At 50.0% G+C, this 15,368-nt stretch overlaps 1 protein-coding gene across 19 annotated transcripts in view; it reads left to right on the top strand.

Moving 5' to 3' along the window:
• The first annotated feature begins 6,730 nt into the window (after positions 1-6,730).
• Positions 6,731-15,368, top strand: part of DLG1 (discs large MAGUK scaffold protein 1) — a 93,108-nt gene continuing 84,470 nt past the window's right edge. For all 19 annotated transcript variants that reach the window (XM_070945605.1, XM_070945603.1, XM_070945601.1 and 16 more), the window contains exons 1-4: positions 6,731-6,776; positions 6,907-7,038; positions 7,377-7,543; positions 14,630-14,800. In XM_070945605.1, the coding sequence (XP_070801706.1) occupies positions 6,758-6,776; positions 6,907-7,038; positions 7,377-7,543; positions 14,630-14,800 (489 nt within the window). In that variant the 5' untranslated portion in view covers positions 6,731-6,757. The remainder of the gene's footprint in view (positions 6,777-6,906; positions 7,039-7,376; positions 7,544-14,629; positions 14,801-15,368) is intronic.

Genomic DNA, 15,368 nt, shown 5'->3' with positions numbered 1-15,368 from the left:
ATGTATTAACAAGGGAGATCAGAGCAGCAAAAAGAAGCTACTCTGAAAAGCTAAAGAATCAGTTCTCAACAAATGAACCAGCAAACGCGTGAAAAACTCTTAAAAATATCACAGGTTATGGCAAACCTCCTTCCCAGGCTGAAGGAAATCAACAACTGGCAGATGATCTGAATGTGTTTTAGTGCAGGTTTGAAAGGAAACTACAGCAACCTATCTCCACAACCCCCATCTCAGACACACTAACAACAGCCAAGCCTCCTACAACTGACCCCATTCCATTGGGTTCACAACCCCTAGTGATCACAGAAAAGGAAGTGCAAGACCTATTTTACAGACAAAAACCAGGAAAAGCTCCAGGCCCAGACAAGATAACTCCTTGCTTAAAAGTCTGTGCTGACCAATTGGCCCCCATCTTCACCTGTATCTTCAATAAATCGCTAGAAATGTGCTACGTTCCTCCTTGCTTCAAACGCTGTACTGTCATCCCAATGCCGAAAAAGCCCACCACCAAGGAACTGAACAACTACAGACCACTTGCTCTAACATCTGTAGCTATGAAAACCTTTGAAAGGCTAGTGCTGTCTCACTTGAAAACCATCACAGATCCGCTGTTAGACCCCCTGCAATTTGCATGCCGAGCAAATAGATCAACAGATGATGCTGTTAATATGGCTCTGCTCTACATCTTACAACATCTTGAATCTCCAAAGACCTACGCAGGGGTCCTCTTTGTAGACTTTAGTTCAGCATTCAACACCATCATTCCAGACATTCTTCTAACTAAGCTAAACCAGCTAGTAGTACCTGAACACATTTGTAAATGGATCATATGCTTCCTAACAGACAGGAAGCAGCAGGTGAAGCTAAGTAGAACCACAACAGATACCTGTACTATTAGCACAAGGGCCCCACAAGGCTGTGTGCTCTCTCCACTTCTCTCTCTATACCAATGACTGCATCTCAAACGATCCATCTGTTAAACTACTGAAGTTTGCAAATAGAATAGAATTCTTTATTGGCCAAATGTGATTGGACACACAAGGAATTTGTCTTGGTGCATACGCTCTCGGTGTACATAAAAGAAAGATACATTTGTCAAGAATCATAAGGTAAAACAATGATAGTCATAGGGAAACAGTCAATAAAAATCTTAAGGATATCAGCAACAAGGTTATAGTCATACAGTCGTAAGTTGGAGGAGATGGGTGATAGGAACGATGAGAAGATTAATAGTAGTGCAGACTTAGTGAATAGTTTGACAGTGTTGAGGGAATTATTTGTTTAGCAGAGTGATGGCGTTGGGAAAAAACTGTTCTTGTGTCTAGTTGTTCTGGCGTGCAGTGCTCTATAGTGTCGTTTTGAGGGTAGGAGTTGAAACAGTTTATGTCCAGGATGCGAGGGGTTTGTAAATATTTTCACAGCCCTCATTTTGACTCGTGCAGTATAGAGGACCTCAATGGAAGGCAGGTTGGTAGTAATTGTTTTTTCTGCAGTTCTAATTATCCTCTGAAGTCTGTGTCTGTTTTGTTGGGTTGCAGAACCAAACCAGACAGTTAGAGGGGTGCAGATGACAGACTCAATAATTCTTCTGTAGAACTGTATCAGCAGCTCCTTCAGCAGTTTGAGCTTTCTGAGTTGGCGTAGAAAGAACATTCTTCGTTGTGCTTTTTTGATGTGTTTGATGTGGGGTGTCCATTTTAGGTCATGAGATATGGTAGAACCTAGAAATTTGAAGGTCTCTACTGTTGATACTGTGTTTAGTATTGTAAGAGGTTGTAGTATGGGAGGATTTCTCCTAAAGTCCACCACCATTTCTACAGTTTTGGGTGTGTTCAGTTCCAGATTGTTCTGGTCGCACCACAAGGCTAGTTGTTCAACCTCCCGTCTGTATGCGGATTCATCATTGTCTTGAATGAGACTGATCACTGTTGTGTCATCTGCGAACTTCAGTAGTTTAACAGATGGATCGTTTGAGATGCAGTCATTGGTATATAGACAGAAGTAGGATAAGCCCATCCTCCTTGTGCCAGCAGAGAGGGCCTACTACGAATCCGATCGGTCAAAGAACTCTGACTCTCGGGATCCAGAAGAGCCTTTTCTGCCGTTGGAACCTCCTCCTCTCCCCCCACCCGGCTGGCCTGGGAACCCCAAGGGGGAATTTTGCACGCTGGAGGGGGCTGCTGGATTGATGGCTGACTCCACCTCACCCCACTTGCTCTCCACCTGTCCATCTTTTTATCATATTGATTCATTCCCATTTTCTTTTCCATTGTTTATTTTATTGTTGTATTATTTTACTTCTGTTTTGTTTACCCTCTTTTCTTTCCTTCCTTTTTATCGTTGTAAGTGGCCTAGAGCAGACCCACAGCGACAAATAGGCAGCAAATAAATTTAACAAATAAATACAGAAAATGAAGCCAACAGTAAGCAGAATTGCAAGAGTGGCCCATGAATGTTTGCAGAATAAATAGTAAAAACTCCCTCGAGTCAAGGTCAGCAAGCCCTGGTGACTCTGAACACCTGCATCTCATCTTAGCGACAACATGGAAGTGGTTGGCCAGAGTTTCTCCAGGGAAGGTCACCCCGTGTGTCCTCCATGGTCCTGAGCTCTTGGACCTTGTCATCGGGGGAGTTGGGGGCTCTTGGTGGTGGTCTCTGGCCATGGAAGTGGGAAGCTGTGGGAGATCCCAGGCTAGGCCCTTTGAACCTCCTCTTTGCCTCCTAGATCCCTTGGGGTGGGATCTTGCTGAGTCCCTTGCTGCTTCAGAGAAGGCTTATCACTCTGAGGGCGAAGGGATTGATCAGAATGATCTCTTTCAAGAATCTCGGGATCTGGGTTGGTTCCAGACAATGCTTGGGCATTTCCTGAGTGATCCATTGAGTGCCTGGCAAATCTTTGGCCATAGAAAGTAGTTCACGCTCCTGATCTGGCTGCCCCTAGTCCTGCCAGTTAAGGGATCCAGAGGGTTGCCTTATTTAGTTCACCCAAGTGCTTCTGAAATGAATCTGGTGGAGCCCAGCAAGAGCTCTGATCATCTTCTTGCCGCACACAGCCGCCCTTTCCTCTGCCTCGCCTGCCTGGGTGTTGCAGGCAGGGAATACTAAATGTCCAAATGGAAGTTTTCTTCCCCATTTCCCCCTTGGCTGTCATGATCAGGAGCTTCAGTACAGGGTGGGGGCTTCTGGATGTTTAATGAGAGAAAGACGTTGAATGTGGCCCGGGGAGGGGGGCAGGCTCCTTGGAGAGAGGGGCTTCTGTCTTCTTCACCCTGCAGGTGCCTCCGCTGCCCCACGAGGCAGCCAGGCTTTTCCCAACATGAGCAAACCACACCAGGAGGAGGGGATGTCTTGCACTGAGCTTACCCACCAGGCAGCAAAGAGGCTCCAGAGCCTTGGGGACTGCGGCTGCCTTGGCCTGGTGCACCCTCATGGATGGAAGGGACTGGATTGATGCACCCTGGGGACTCTGGAGGGCTCCTTGGCTGCAGCTGGAAGGAGCCAAGCTTGGCAACCGGCTGCTGCTTGGCTCTACGAAGGACCTGCCACCAAGACAGGGTAAAGGCTGGATAGAGGCATCTCCATGCCCAGGGGCTGTTGGGGGAGGGACCTCCCGTACAAAAGCTGCTTGTTTCTGTTGCCGTCAGGCACCACATGGCAGAGCTTGGGGCCTCCAAGCCACGCAGACGCTGCCAGATGAATTAGGCTTTGTGAGAAGACAGCAAGCCCATTTTGGCAGGGAGGTGCTGTCTCCAGAGCCCCCTGGGAGCTGGCCAGGAGGGTCTCCCTGACCTCCATTCCCTAGAGAGCCAGTGGGACAGGGACAGGAGCTGCTTCCTCCCCCTGCCCCCATCAGCCTGAAGCCTCTAGCAGCCTGAGCACTGGGAGAGAACAGGGAGCAATGCCCCCTTAACTCCCCTCTCTCTGCTGCTGCTGGTTGAAACACAGCATTTCTCTCCTTCATCCTCAGCCCCAAAGGGCTGGATCTTTTGGGGTGGTGATTCCCAAGCAGACTGGAAGCCACAGAAAAACGCAAGGTGACCCAAGAGAAGGAGTATGTTGAGTGCAAGTGAGGCCAGCCTGCCAGCCCCCAACGAAGCAGCAGCTTCTGCCATTGCCCAGGCGCTTGAGATTTGCTCTGTTCGAACATCTTTGCACAGCCCACCCCCCAGCAGTCCTTCAGGTGATATCAATCCTAGCCATCCCTTCCTCCATGCTCTGAACCTCACCCAGTGGTGGGTTGCCCCCAGTTTGCACCGGTTCTATAGAACTGGTAGGAAAACTGGTGGGAGGCTCCGCCCACTGACCCTGACATCATCAAAATGCTTCTGCGCACGTGCAGAAGTGTGCGCAAGTGAGTGAAGCAAGCCCCATTGCGAACCGGTAGTAAAAGTAAGTAGAACCCACCCCTGACCTCACCACATTGATTCTCCCAGGTGCAGTAACAGTAACAGAGTTGGAAGGGACCTTGGAGGTCATCTAGTCCAACCCCTGCTCACGCAGGAGACCTATGCTAGGGATTTGAACCACCGAACTGCCGATCTTTCTGATCGACAAGCTCAGCGTTTTAGCCACTGAACCACAGCTTGCAGTGATCCTGACCCCCTTCACGAACCCCCTTCGGGTCCCTCCTCCCTTTCCCTTCACCCAACGTTTCTCTCTTTCCCAGAGATGCCACCAGGCCTGTTTTTTGTTTCAGGATTCTCGCATTCTGGCTTCACCTTCTCTCCTGAACGGTTGGTTTCCCTGGAATGGGAAGTCGCTTCTCCACCACCAGCAGCCGGCCACGGAGTCCATCTTTACCCAATCCATCCCTCACCGCTACCCCTCCCAGCAAGGAAGCCGCCGCTGGGCTCAGCCTCTGTCTTAGCAGGGAGGCCTCCGTGAGCTGGCCTAGCCCTAGTGCATTTAGGCAAGGTATGTGACTGGAGGTAAAGTTATTTCATGTGATACAGAAAATTAAACTTCATTAAAGTGATAAAATCGTAAAAAAACATTGGTTGGCTGTCTCTGAAAAATACAACAAAGCACTGTGAGAAATCTCAGTGGCAGCCATACTACCTCCATAGTCCAGGCTGCAAGAGGATGGGCTTTCCCCCACTGCCTGAGGGCTGAGGAGGTTGGTGGGACGGGAGCATGTTTCCTTGTGGTTTCCACTTGTGAGACATCTCAAAAGGAGCCACCAGCAGCAGCAGCCACCTTTCTTTGCAAATTTAGAAGAGCCACGTTAGTCCACAAGTGGCAACAACTCAGGAATCCAATAGCAGCTTTTCCAACTGGCAAATTTCATTAAAAGCAGTAAGCTTTTGTGAACGGCAGTTTAATCATCATAATGAAATATTATCCCTGTGCACTTATGTGGTCTCTGGGCCCAAGCCCACTTGTTCTACAGAGTGAAGAGCCTGTGAATCAAAGCTCTTTCCTGGTCTTAATAGGCAAGGCAGTCGGCCTTGCCAGCCTGTGATTTATAGCCTGCTGAGTAGAGACCAGCGGGTCCAGGGTTGTCTGACTGATCAGGTGGAAAAGGCCACGAGATGGTGTATGGATTACATGCTTGGGTGGGGCAGGGAAATCTGCCCCCTCCACAGTAGCCCCCCCCCACTTCCCCTGGGGCTGCAGCTGCAATGTGTCCTCTTGCTTTCCATCCAGGCAAATGCGGCGGCAGCAGGGAGGGGTCTTCGCGGGGAACGAGATCAAAGCGCCCCTCTGAGCAAACATTTCCACAGCCACGCGAGTGGGGAAGTGGCTCCATGTGTCTATGTGGGCTGCAGACGAAACTCCGTCGAAACTGCCAGTCCGCTTGGCGCATCTCGGCCTGGATCGACCCTCTTGGGGCAGAGCTTCTCCGGTCTGCCTGTAGCGTTCGGGCTCGAAAAGCTCCCAGAGGCAACACGCGAAGCCAGCGGGGCTAGAAACCTCGGTGTCCACGCCGGGCTCCCCCGTCACCCAAAAGCAGGCAGAGGCGCCGCGGAAAGTCCGCCAGGGCTCCGTCTGCGGCGCGCTCCGCTCCGGCGGGGAAGATGCTCCCGAGATGAGCCCCCGGCGGCGATGACTCCTCCCCGCTCCTAGCACGGAGCCCCCCCCATTTGGCTCCCGAAACGCCTGCAACAAAAGGACGTCCCCCCCCCGCTCAGCGGCCCCTCGAGCGGGAGACTTCGGCCGCCGCGGCCCCCGCAGCGTCGGGGGAGGTCGTGACGGGGCCGGTGCAGCCAAGGGCCCTCGACGGGGAGAGCAGGAGGGGGTCAAGTTCCGCGGGGGCGGGTGGCGGACGGGCACGGGAGGCAGGGAAAGGCGCTTCGTCCGCGCTGCCTTCCTGCCGGTCAGAAGGGCCCTCCTGCGGGCCTGTCCCTCGGCCGGGGGGGGGGAAATCAGAGCCCCGACCGGCAGACCTGGCGGCTGCCCTCCGCTCGAGACCGCGACCGGCGGCGCTGGGATCGGGCGAAGGGGGGGCAGTCGGGGGCGGGTCCGGGTCCGGCGGCGGCGGCGGCGGACCAATCGGCGGCTCCCGCGCCCTGGCTCTGCCCGAAACTTTCTGGGCGGGGCCGAGGCCTGGCGCTCACCTGGTCCGCCCCGCCGGGTAGGTAGGGGGCGGGCCGGCGGACGCGGATTGGTGGGCGGCCGGGAGGCGTGGCCAGGCGCCCGCCTGTGCCGCCATCTTGCCTGAAAACTTTTGGGCTCCCGGCGCCGCCCGTCCGCCCGGAGGGAGCCAGGAGCGTCGCCGAGGAAGGAGGGAGGGAGGGAGGCCGGAGCGGCACTCGCCATGCCCGTCAGGAGGCAAGGTGGGCCGACGGGGGGGACGGGGGGGGGGAGGGGAGTGCGGGGGTGGGGGCGCGTGCAGAGGGCGGCGGGGCTCCGGCGGGGCTCTGACGGCTCCCTCTCCGTCTCTCCCGCTCGCTCGCCCGCCCGCAGACACGCAGCGCGCCCTGCGGCTCCTGGAGGACTACCGCGCCAAGCTGAGCCCACGGGAGGACCGGCAGCTGCGCAGCTCGGTGGAGCGGGTGATCGGTATCTTCCGGAGCAGCCTCTTCCAGGCCCTGCTCGGTAGGCGGCCCCCAGCAGCCCTCTTCCCAGGCGGCGGCCGCAGGGGCCCGGGGCCGGCAGTCGGTCGGGGGCGTCGCGGGGCCTCCTCTTCCCGGCTCTCCCGCCACAGCTCCTCTCCCAGGCGCCCCGGGGGTGGCGTGGCCGACGGCCCGGCCCTGGGGGGTGGGGGGTGGGGGGGGGAAACTTCCAGAGAGCGGAGTTTTCCCTTCGGCCTCTTGGCGGAAGGGCTGCCCCGTGGCTGGACACGGGAGGGGGCCTTGTTGGAAGCGGACGGGTCCTTTAGCCTTCGCTCCGGGAGGAGGAGAATCCCTTCTGAGGAGCCGTTAATGAACCTCCAGATATTCAAGAGTTCTACGAGGTGACTCTACTTGAAAACCCCAGGAGTGCCGATCACCCGAAGCCGGCTCAACCCGTCCAGCCCGGGGGCACCTGGGACTTCCCCAGTCCGCCAAGCACCGGCCTGACTTCGGAGACCTTGCCCAGCAGCCAGACTGCCGACACCCAGGTATGTAAACCCAGAGCCGGCCCTCTGTCTCAGACTCTGGCTGGGGATGGCAAATGGGGCTGGTGTAGGACGGGCCCTGCCCCCTTTGGGAAGCCTCCTTCTTGGAGAAAAATGTATTTTGTTTTTCCTGCCTCTAAATGGGGGTAGCTGAACTTCTGGAAATGTTTCGGTTTGCTGTGCAACACTTGCAAATAAGTGTTATAGTAACAATGGATTAAAATGTATTAACGCGGGAAGCCTTTGAATCGGAGTTAGTTTCTGACTTGACTGAGATCGAAATGTTTAGAATCTACTCCAGAATTGCCTTGGTTGCAAATTGCACCGGCATTATAGTTTCCCCAAACAGTCGTGGGAAAAAAAGATGCCCAAGGATGTATCAGATCAGAAGGTTTGGAAGAAGTGGGTGTTCGGGAGGGGGGCTGCTGAAGGGCGGCCTTTCAGAAGGGTGGCTTGAACTCTGATAGAAAAGCCCCCTGCCTGCTTTGGGTTTCTCTGCCTTAGTGGGCACCTGGGCAGTGTGCTCTGGGGAAGGGGGACATGCTGTATGGGGGTGGGGGGGAGGAGGCTTTTTTATTGAGTCTTTGCATTGGTCGGTGGGTGGGCAGGAGATGTTGAGTGCCCAGAGGAAATCACCCCCCAATAGATGGCTAACCAGTGGCTGTCACTTCTGAGTCAAAGGGCGCAGAGGACCTTGCTGTGGCCCCCCCTCCAAAGAAACCTACCCTTGGTTGGTAGAGGGAGAGGAGAGCCCAGGGCCCCTCCAAAGGACCTAGTGGGATGTTCATTTAGCCTCTTCATCCTGCCTTTGGATGCTGCCTTCTACCTCCAAATCCCACTGCCTTGAACAGCCAGAGGCCTGCGCTTGGGCGGGACCAGTGGGCGCATGGAGATTTCCCACTGGAAGAGCAGTGGGGAGGCCAGAGGGGCTGGCTGTTAGTCTTCCTTCGTAGTTGGTCTGACTACAGTGGACACAGTTGTGAAATGCCCACTGAGAGAAATGTAGTTGGTCTTCATTGAATTTCTTTTGTTGGGCCAGGAGAACCAAACAACAATTCTTTATGCCCTTCTTTCACCATTGTACATTTGGGGAGAAATGTACAATTTCTCCCCAAATGTACAATTTCTACCAACCTATCTACATGTGCATGGTGTAAATGAGCTTTTGAACAGTTTCTTGTTTCTAGATAGGTGTGTTGGCACTGATGGTAAGCAATAGTGGTTAGACTTATATGCCACTTTACAGTGCTTTACAGCCCTCTCTAAGCGGTTTGCAGAGTCAGCATATTTTCCCCAACAATTTGGGTCGTCATTTTACCCACCTCGGAAGAACGGAAGGCTGAGTTAACCTTGAGCCTGGTGAGATTTGAACTGCCGAATTGCAGGCAGACGGCAGTCAGCAGAAGTAGCCTGCAGTACTGCACTCTAACCATTGCGCCACTGTGGCTCATAGTGATAGGACAGCATTTTCCTCATGCCCAAACTGAATTCTACAAACTTAGTTTACTTTAATTGTTATGGACAGAGAGGATGGAACAAACTTTCTTCTACTGAAAAGACAGATACCCACAGCAGAATAATGTAAATTTATTGTTCTTTTTGGCAAACTTAGTGGTTTTTGCCTCAGCCCTTGAGCAGGGATGCAAGGGAGTTATTGTCACTTAAAACTTAGAAAGAGGGATAGGGGGACGGGGCACTTAGTGTTCTGCAGAGGAGTCTTTAGAACTGGAAGCTGTTTCAAAGTGGTAAGAGGGAAATGCAAAGTCATGTTAGAAAGTAAGACTTTGCAGAAGTTTAGAGCCAACTTCCATTGGAGGTAGTGGGTCAGGCATCAGTAATTACGTTTCAGCCTGCTTGGGATAAACATATGTCCATCATCCGACAATTTTAAAAAAAACAAAAACCCGTAAGCACAGATTCGATGGACCACTAGTCACCATCAGTTATCTATGTTTTTTTCTATGTTTCTGTGTTTCCGATGTTCTGGCAGAAAAAGGCTGCCCTTGGGGCTGAATCCTCTGGAATACCATGAAATGCTTCTGGTAGGGATTAACGTGTGGAAAATTGCCAGACGGTCCCAAAGTTGACAATGTTCCCCACAATTAAAGCAAATTCTTACATTTTTCAAATTTCCAATTTCTCTGATCCCAGCATGATTCTCTTACTATTCACATCTAATCTTAACACTGTAAGATTAAAGGCATTTCCCTCTTCTGTTTATGCGGATACGAATATATAAAGATGTACAATCGAAGTAAGATGCATTATTTTTGGGGACTTTTAATTCCAGTTATAGTAACACGAAGCCTCTCCTTCCAGCTATCCACAGCTGCTAAGCGTTATTTAAGAGTAAAGGGATGGACATTTCAAGGGGGATGAATTGAGGCTTCCAGCTGTCCATCCCTCCTTTTAGCAGTGGGGAGGGAAAGGATTATTCTTTGCTGTCCACGACCTGTGACACTTCCTCCTCCTCCTCCTCCTCCTCCTCCTCCTCCTCCTCTATGAGACTGAAAAAAGCCTATGTCCCTCCGGAATATCATCAGTTGGATTCCTTCAGGGAGCCCCCTCTTGGGGGTGCAAGCAGACGAGGGGCCAAGCTGTGAGCTCTTTGGGGCCAGGAAAGTCTCTTGCTCTCCCTCCATTCTTTGGGGGTTTGATCTTCTACACCCCTTTCTTTTCTAGAGCCTCTTTGGTACGTACAGTCCTATTTTGTGGAGAAACTTTGCTTCCTTATGGAATTAGCATCTTGGTTTGGTAGCCAGTCTCTTTCTCTAACTCCTCAGGTTCTTTTTCACATCCATTTTCACAACCCACTAAATACCTTTCTTACTTACAATGATTTTATATGATGGCTACATGTTCTTCACTCATAGCGGTGTCACATGTCTTCTCTTTAATTTTCTGAGTTTAACCATTTTCTGACACTAAAAACTAATCTTCCACAGTCCATACATGACGGTGCACTAGTTGACTGAGTGGCCTTTCTCCCTCTCTTCCTGGCTCCACTTCCTCTGAGATGCTGAAGTGGTGAGTCGGGCGATGCCACGGGCACCGTTGCCTTCGGCTTCCTTGGAGCCTCTGTAGCTTGGAAAGAAAGGCTTCTCTTCCCTTATCCTCTTCCGCCTCTTTCTGCAGTGGGAGAGAGTTGATCCCATCCAGGTCTCCAGGGGATCCTACGCTCCTGCCTTCCTCCCTCCAGATCATCCATCGGTAGCGCCGTGTCCTTCCTTGACCTGGTGCTCATTTACCTCACGTTTACCGAGCATCTGTTAACTCTGTGCTTATGATTCCATTGTTTTGGCTATATATTTCTTAGTATCATTGCTGTGCCAGTCTTTTCATACAGATTTATGCCTTAGATAATACTGTACAGTATATATTTTTTGAGTTCGTGGCCCATTCCAATTCATGCATTCATACATGCGGCACGTTTATATGGCCATCCATTTTATAATCCAATAAGTGACGAAGGATTCCGATTCACCTAAGTTCAGTTATAGCTGAATTCTTGAATTTTTTTAAAAAAATAATTTTTATTGAACTGTTTTTTTAAAACAAAAAATGAAATTTTTACAATTTTCTTCTTTCCAACATTTCTGCATCAGTATTCATTTCTTATATATCCATTGATATGAATCCTTGGATTTGATAACCCTTCACTTTCACTTTGGCAATTTCATGTTTTCCTGGAGGGGGAAGATTCTCCGTGCCCTCTTTGGAAGCGTGGGTCCAGTCACTTGAAAAAGAACGTGGGGAGCTGGAGTAGGGCACCCCTAAGCCAACCTCTCTGAGGAATGGGACAAGAAGGTGGTGGGTCTGTTTAGGGTGCAAGTATGACCATGTCTACAAGTGCAGGTAGTCCTTGACTTACGACCATTTGCTTGTGGAAGGACATTGAAAAAAGTGATTTACAGCTGGTCTTCACACTTATGACTGTCTGGCACAGCATCTCCGCAGCCCCTTGGCAACCAATGGGTCTCTGTCCCTGGGTTTCTGCCATTTGCCACCTTCCCCAACCGGCTTCTGACAGGGAAAGTCAGTGGGGTAAACTGGATTAGTTCAGTGACTGGGTAATTCACTTAAGGACCACAGCAAAAAGGTTGTAAAATTGGGTGTGACTCACTGCCCACCTTGTTTAGCAACGGGTGTTCCGGTCCCAGTCGCATCAGTGGGGGACTATTTTCCCCTTGAAATGGGAGCGGGGGGATGGTGTGTGTGAGCTCTCTCGACAATAAGAGAGGTTAAGCAACATTGCATCCGCCCCCCCTCCCCCCCATTGCTCTTTGCAGTGGATTCCTGTGCCTTCTGAGGTGGGTGGGGGATTGGATTAGAGATCCCTCGCAGACAAGGGAAAAATGTATGTAATCTTCTGTTTCTCTACCCCCACCCCCACTCTTTGTTATCTGGAAATGAAAGCTGAGTCTGTCACAGAAGCAGCCTAGCCAAATAAATATCTAATAACTAAATAACTAGAAGACTGGTTGGGTTTCATGAGCCTGGTGTTTGTGGAAAAGCGCTGGCATCAGGAGGGCATGGTGGGTAGGGACGGGGGCTTGACCAGTTGGGAAAAAGAGCGGGGTGGTGGTGGTGGTGGTGGAGAAGGAGAAGGACTGCCCTGCAAAAGAGGAGGTGGAGATGGGGGCAAACAAGAGGGGGTTATTTGCAGGGACAGAAAGGGGGGCAGTTGCTTAGGGAATAGGCCAGGTCCTCTTTCCTGTGGCTTATCTTTGCTGACACTTATTCTGTCCTTTGCATAATGTGGCTTGTTCCAGGAGGGGGAGGGGGACGGAGGGGAGGGAGAGAGGGAGAGAGAGAGAGAGAGATGGGGAGATTTCTGTCTTTCTCAGGTCATGGATGGTTGTGGGGAGGCTGAAGTTCCAAGGGATCATTTAGTGCCAACATAGACAATTTCTTTGTTTGGTAGGTCTGCACTATTTTTTTTTTTTTTTGATCATCTGAAATAAAATGCCAAGTTCTTGAACGGTTCAGATTCTGGCATCGTGGGGGTTTTTTTTGGCCAAGGTGCGTTTCAGGTGCTACTTTTAGAGATCTTTTTCTCTTTTCTTAATTGCTATCTCAGGTGAAAGAAGTCTTGGAGGGAACATTTTTAAAACTCTTAAGACAAAAAGCTGTTCACAAAGTCAGTGGTACAGGTAGTCTTCGACTTATAACAGTCCACTTAGTGACCATTCAAATTTACAACAACACCTGAAAAAAATGATTTATGACTGTTTTTCACAGTTAAGACCTTTGCAGTATCCCCCCTGATCATGTGATCAAAATTCAGATGCTTGACAACTGGTTGCAGCATCCCAGGATCACGTGATCCCCTTTTGCGACCTTCTGACAAGCAAAGGGGAAGCCAGATTCATTTAACAACCAGGTTACTAACTTATTAACTGCAGTGATTCACTTAACAACTGTGGCAAGCAATGTCATAAAATGGGGCAAAACCAGTGGTGAAAGGCAAATTTTTTTGCTACCAGTTCTGTGGGTGTGGCTTGGTGGGCATGGCTTTTTTGGGGGGGGTGTCATGTGACTGAGTGGGCATAGCCAACTTTTTTTAAAAAAACTTTTTTTACTGCCTATTCACCCAAACCGGTAGTAAAAAAATGCTGAATCACAGCTGATTCAGCTGTGCCGCATGATCATCAGAACCTTTTAAAAACTTTTTAAATGCATTTTTTTACTACTGGTTCGGGCGAATAGGTAGTAAAAAAATGCTTTAAAAAAGTAAAAAAAAGGTTCCGATGATCGTGCAGCACAGCTGTGATTGTCGGAACCTTTTTTTTTTTTTTTACTTTTTAAAGCATTTTATCACTATTGGTTTGCCCGAACCAGAGAGAACCGGTAGCATTTCACACCTGGGCAAAACTCACATAACAAATTCTTACTTAACAACATAAATTTTGGGCTCAGTTGTGGTTGTAAGTCGAGGACCAGCTGTATTGTTTGTGTGCTGCTGTTCTTCCCTCCCCGCTTCTGTACCTGTCCTGCTTTGTGGCAGGGGAAGTGGCCTCTGAGAAGGGCTGGCTGTGCCTTAGAAGGCGATTCTGCCCCTCTAATTTAGGAGACTTCTTCACCAGGATTTGACTTGGATGGCTATATAAACTGAATAAATGAATGAACAAGGGACTGAAAGGCAAATGAAAATTACACATTCATTGTTGGTCTCTGAAAATAAAAGAGACAGAGGGGAAGCTTTGGTAATATAACCTTGATTTTACAGGCCATTTGAAGAGAAAGGGTGCCTGTTAAAGCCAAATATTTGTTAAAGCTGAATGTATGAAATGTGTATTAATTTTATATAAAATGTTTGTGCAAAAATTAACGTAGTTGAAAGTAAAACTTGAACTCATTCCAGAACACAATTAGCCTGAATTCAAATTTTGTTTGTTGCTGCCAAAGTCTGCTGAATGAAGATTTGTAAAATCAAGGTTTTACTGTAAAAGACCTGATGAATTAGTGCAAATAGTAAAGGTCTAAGTTTAATCCCTAGAGTTTAAAGTCTGGGATTTGGGTCCCCCCAAAGAGAGGAGAAGTTGAAGGAACCAAATGCCGGGGACCAGTGGCCTCTGAGTGTGAGCAAGCAGGGCCCATTTGCAAGGGTGAGACAGTCTGGCCCAGAAGCTCTCTTTATTTGTTATTCAGATATTTCTTTTAATTATTAAGATATCAGCTGTTTCTTTTGCATGTCCAGGGTAACATCGTTTTGTGTGTCATTCTTATAGGATGTCATTTTTAAACCCATCACTCATTTTGAGTGTTTTCTAGAACCTTGGTTACTCCTGATAGGCAATAACTAAATTTTGGGTACTCCTGATATGTATAACCAGGTTTGGGGCATAATACTTGAGATGCCATAATAGCACTGTATAAATACGAAGTAACATAAAGAAGCGAAAAGCATCGGTTGGGGATGGCAGTGGCCAGGAAGGCCCATGAAAAGGATCTTGATGTGCCCCATGGGAGGTTTTGGAGGAAACTCACTTGCCTTCCCTGCTGGAAGCCTTAGCGGTACCTGGCAAGACACATGTGGCTGTTGAATTCGGTTTGGTTGTAAAAATCACCTCTCTGTGCACATTGCAGAAATTCAGCTCCCAAGATGAAGACTCTTTTCCCTCGGAGCCCAGCGGCTTTCCTCAGGCTCCGGGCACAGGGATGCCAGCTCCAGAGCTGGTGCATGTGTCCGAGAAGAACCTCTCACAGCTGGAAAGCATCCGTGGCTTCGTTGGCCACTCGCACATTTCACCAGCCAAGGTAAGAGCAAAGGCTGGTAGTTCAGGACAGCTGCGGGAACCAGTTGGAGCCCCAGGGGAAGCTGGCCTGTTTGGTCTGGCCAAAAGTTGATTAAAGGTGGGCAACTCTCGGCCGCAGTGGTAGTCACCGGGACCATGGCTGGTGGGACGCAATACTGGAGGCAGCTCACGCTCAGGTCCCTGGTCTCCTATCTCTCTGATCTTTGCTTCATCATTAAAGTCTAAAGTTCTGATTTTCTTAAAACTGATTGCCCATTTCCTAGTATAGGTAGTCTTCAACTTATGACCATAACTGAGCCTGTAATTTCAGTTGTAAGTCGTTGTGGTCATTATGTGAGACATCATGTGACTGATTGTGACTCAACGGCTGCAATATTAGCACTACGAAGCTGGGCAGGGTGGCGCAGTGCGACCTGAACCCAGGGAGGCTGCAGAAAGAAGTGGCCCCTGCATCCTGGGAAACCCCAAATGCCCAAAAAGCTGTAAAGGCTTGGGTGAAATAGCCACTCGGTAATCGTCCATCGCCCCAACCCAGCCTCGCTCCGGGGTGGGAAGGCAGGAAGCAGGCA

This window comes from Pituophis catenifer, unplaced genomic scaffold (assembly GCF_029215685.1).
Source record: "Pituophis catenifer annectens isolate HBS135680 unplaced genomic scaffold, rPitCat1.0.hap2 SCAF_6, whole genome shotgun sequence".
NCBI classification, from domain to species: Eukaryota; Metazoa; Chordata; class Lepidosauria; order Squamata; family Colubridae; genus Pituophis; species Pituophis catenifer.
The sequence above is the reverse complement of the archived record's forward strand: the minus strand, read 5'-3'. Positions and strand labels throughout refer to the sequence as shown.